This window comes from Mandrillus leucophaeus, unplaced genomic scaffold (genome assembly GCF_000951045.1).
Source record: "Mandrillus leucophaeus isolate KB7577 unplaced genomic scaffold, Mleu.le_1.0 Scaffold833, whole genome shotgun sequence".
In the NCBI taxonomy this organism is placed as follows: Eukaryota; Metazoa; Chordata; class Mammalia; order Primates; family Cercopithecidae; genus Mandrillus; species Mandrillus leucophaeus.
Window position 1 is genome coordinate 358,097 of NW_012109064.1, and position 4,205 is coordinate 362,301.

Genomic DNA, 4,205 nt, shown 5'->3' on the forward strand with positions numbered 1-4,205 from the left:
TAAAGGGTGCAACAAACCAACATGGCACATGTATACATATGTAACAAACCTGCTCGTTGTGCACAGGTATCCCAGAGCTTAAAGTATAATAATAATAATAATAATAATAATAATAATAAACCATTCATAATGTTAGGGCTGGGCTTGCTGAGGAAGGACAGTGCACAGCATTTTGCTTAGGCAAGAGTAGGGTTGGATCTGAAGTTGTAGGCGGAAATTGCCCAAAGTGCTCAGAGGAACATTGTCAGGTAGAGAGAGGTAATGATAAGAGGAATAGGTGTCCAGAAAGAATAGAGGAAGCCGAAGTATCAGAAACTGATTCCACTGTGCCAGCAACTCTCCCTATGAATAGCCCTTCACATATGCTTGCCTATTTATTTGTCTCTTTCTGGCAGTCTCTTTGTTTTACACGATTTGTGACTTAAAGTTTGACTTCTAAACTGGTTGTTCATAGGAGTGTCCAAGCATGTTGGGGATGCCTTGAAATCCCATTCCTCTCATTCCTTGAGAAAAATCTGGACAGTTGGAATCCCTCCTTGGGGTATCATTGAGAACCAGAGAGACCTTATTGGAAAAGATGTAAGTAGACAATCCTTTCATAACAAAAGCAAATGAACACGTGTGCAAATTGCCAACTTAACACTGTATCTGGATGTCTAATGAATGAACATCACAGATGTAATACATTCACAACCAACTCCTGACTTTCTGCTGCTTCCCTCACCCTGTCTTAGAAGATGACAGTCCCACCCTTGCAGTTGCTCAAGCCAAAAGCCGTGGACTAATCCTAGAATGATCTTTTTCTCAAACTCAAACTTGATCCATCAGTTCCACCTTAAAAGTATATCTAAAATCTGATTTCTTCTTCTCACTACCTTTGCTGTTACTGAGTGAATCCGAGCCACCATTATCTGTCTCCTGAATGATTGCAATAGCCATCTTTACTCTTACCTTTGTCTCCTAACAGCATAGTCTCAACATAGTAGCCAGAATGATTCTTTTAAAATATACAAATCAGATCATGCTATTCCTCTGTGCAAAACCCTTCAAGGACTTCTGTCTCACTTAAGGTCGTAGTCAAGGTTCTTGAAGTGGTTTGCCCGTAGTGAAACAAGGGACATTCTTAATTTGGCCCTCCTAGTTCTTATCTGTTATCTTGTATTACTCTGCTTCCTTCCTTCTTGTGTATTGATTCTTTGATCCTGTGTATTCTTTTAAAGGGAATGGTCTTGTCTCAGTCTCTTTGTAAGACTAAAATAATTTTTCGGTAAAATATCAGATATAAGAAAATGTTCTAAAGAAGAAAGATGACTACTGTTAATATTTCTGTGAGGATCATTTCAGAATTTTTTCTATGTATGTGTGTGTATGTACAGTAAAAAAAAAGTGTATATTTAAAAATAGTAACAACAGAACTGACTGCTATAAATCTGCTTTTTTTTTTAGCTTACCTATTTGCCATAGTTATTTCTCCATGTTGGTTAATACAGACATGCTTATGGGTTTTTTAACTTTTTTTTTTTTTTCTGAGAGGGAGTCTGGCTCTGTTGCCCAGGCTGGAGTGCAGCAGCGCAGTCTCGGCTCACTGCAACCTCCACCTCCTGGATTCAAGCAATTCTCTTGCCTCAGCCTCCTGAGTAGCTGGGATTACAGGCGCCCACCAGCAGGCCTGGCTAATTTTTGTATTTTTAGTAGAGACGGGATTTCATCATGTTGGCCAGGCTGGTCTCGAACTCCTGACCTTGGATGATCTCCTGCCTCGGCCTCCCAAAGTGTTGGGATTACAGGTGTGAACCACCTCACCCAGCCTGTTTTAACTTTTATTTTGGAAAACTTCAAACGTATTAGGCAGTAGAGAAGTTAGAAAAGTGAACTCTTTCCTATGTATGTATATCCAGCTTCAACAGTTACCAGCTCATAGCCAGTTTTGTTTCCCCTCTTCCCTTATCCATTCAGCTGATGCCCTTGTTATTTTGAAGCAAATTTGAGACATCCAATAATTTCATCTATAAATATTTCAGTAGTTATTTCTAAAATATATGGACAATGAAAAATATATAATCACAATGAAGTTATTATATCTAAAAAATTGGCAGGAATATCTGAGTATCACTCAGTATCCAGTCTAGTCAAAATTTTCATTGCTTCATAATGTCTTTTTCAAAAACATGATTTCTTAAGTCTTCATTATTTAAGGATGTGATTTCATTATCCAAAAAAGTTTCATACATTGTGATGGGTTAATATGTCTCTTGACTTGCTTTTTATTTTTGTCACTTTTAATCTATGGATTTTACCTCCATCTCATTTTTTTATGTGTGTATAATTTATTTATTGAGGAAACTGGTCATTTGTTCTGAAGAGTTTCCTACAGCTTGGATTTTCCAGATTTTATCTTTTGTAGCAGGGTTTAGCATGTTTCTTTGCTTCTTTTCTGTAAATTGGTAGTTTGATTGAGAGGTATGATCAGGTTCAGGTTTTCTGTGTAAGTTTATGCTATAGGAGGATGTATGTCTTTCCCTTGTAATATATGGTGGTCTTTCTTTTTATAACGTTAGCAGTCATTGTGTAGATTCATTATTTCAACAGAGTTCCAACATGCTGACATTTAATGATAATGTCCTTCTTTGTTTATTAGCTTACCTGCTGTATGTACTTAACACTCTAATACTTAAATACTCCATATAGATAAATGTTTTCTCACCAATCACCTTGTGGTACAGTTGTATAGGAAGGGCTGAATAAATGCTTGACTCTTTATTTGCCAGTTTTCAAAATAATGAAAGGTGAATGATGAGTTTTCTTAACTCATAAATTTAAACATATTTGTCATATTTCAATCCATTAATCAATGCAGTTATTATTCTTAATAATGTTCAAATTGTCCCATTTTGGCCAGGGGAGTGTTTCCAAGTTGTCTCCTCAGTCCTTTCACACAATTCTATTATCTATCATGACTTCCCTGCTTTTTAGTATGGAAAAAATATTCCAGGCTCATTTTTTGTTCCCTAGAGAAAAGGCTGCTTGCTTTTAGTGGGACATAGTATTTTCCCCCTGCCTCGCCCGAGATGGAGTCTTGCTCTATTGCCCAGGTTGGAGTGCGGTGGCACGATTTCGGCTCACTGCAACCTCCACCTCCCAGGTTCAAGCAATTCTCCTGCCTCAGCCTTGCAGGTAGCTGGGATTACAGGCACTTGCCACCATGCCCAGCTAATTTTTGTAATTTTGGTAGAGATGGGGTTTCACCATGTTGGCCAGGCTGATCTTGAATTCATGACCTCGTGATCCACTCACCTCAGCCTCCCAAAGTGTTGGGATTACAGGCGCCGGCCACTGTGACTGGCCAGTGGGACCCAGTATTAGCAGAGCACGTCTGGAGGCCAAGGAAACATTTTGATTTTTCATGTCGACTAGTATCATACTGTACTGTATTGAATCAACGATTCCTCTATTATTATCCATTTAGGTCATGTTCTGTTTTTCACTTTTGAGGATAATAATAATAATATTGTGATAAGATATGTAGATCTTTGATACTAGCTTGCTTGTTTCCCTAGAAGTAATTCTCAAAGTGGAATGCTTGGACCAGTCTGTATAACCATTTAAAATGTGACACATTGCCTTCTGGAAAGGTGGTGAAAATTCACATTCTTGCCGGGCGTGGTGGCTCCTGCCTATAATCCCAACACTTTGGGAGGCCGAGGCTGAGGCTGGCAGATTGCTTGAGCCCAAGAGTTTGAGACTTGCCTGAGGAACGTGGTGAAACCCTGTCTCTACAAAAAAAAATGCAAAAATTAGCTGGGCATGGTGGTATGCGCCTATAGTCTCAGCTACTGAGAGGGCTGAGGTGGAAGGATCACTTGAACCTGGGAAGTTGAAGCTGCAATGAGCCGTGATCGCACCACTGCACTCCAGCCTGGGCAACAGAGTGAGACCCTGTCTCAAACAAACAAATAACAACAACAATAACAGCAACAACAACAACAACAAAAATAGCCAGCATGGCAGTGTGTGCCTGTAATCTTAGCTACTAAGGAGGCTGAGGTGGGAGGATTGCTTGAGCCTGGGAGGCAGAGGTTGCAGTGAGCCCAGATTGGCACTACTGCACTCCAGCCTGGGCAACAGAATTAGAACCTGCCTAAAAACAACAACAACAACAACAAAACCAAAAAACAAAAACCACCAAAAAAAAAAAAAAAAAAACC

General features: G+C 39.4%; 1 protein-coding gene across 3 annotated transcripts in view; it reads left to right on the plus strand.

The window, feature by feature from the left end:
- TRPM6 (transient receptor potential cation channel, subfamily M, member 6) overlaps positions 1-4,205 on the plus strand; it is a 187,959-nt gene that overhangs the window by 75,885 nt on the left and 107,869 nt on the right. For all 3 annotated transcript variants that reach the window (XM_011968246.1, XM_011968247.1, XM_011968248.1), the window contains exon 6: positions 455-579. In XM_011968246.1, the coding sequence (XP_011823636.1) occupies positions 455-579 (125 nt within the window). The remainder of the gene's footprint in view (positions 1-454; positions 580-4,205) is intronic.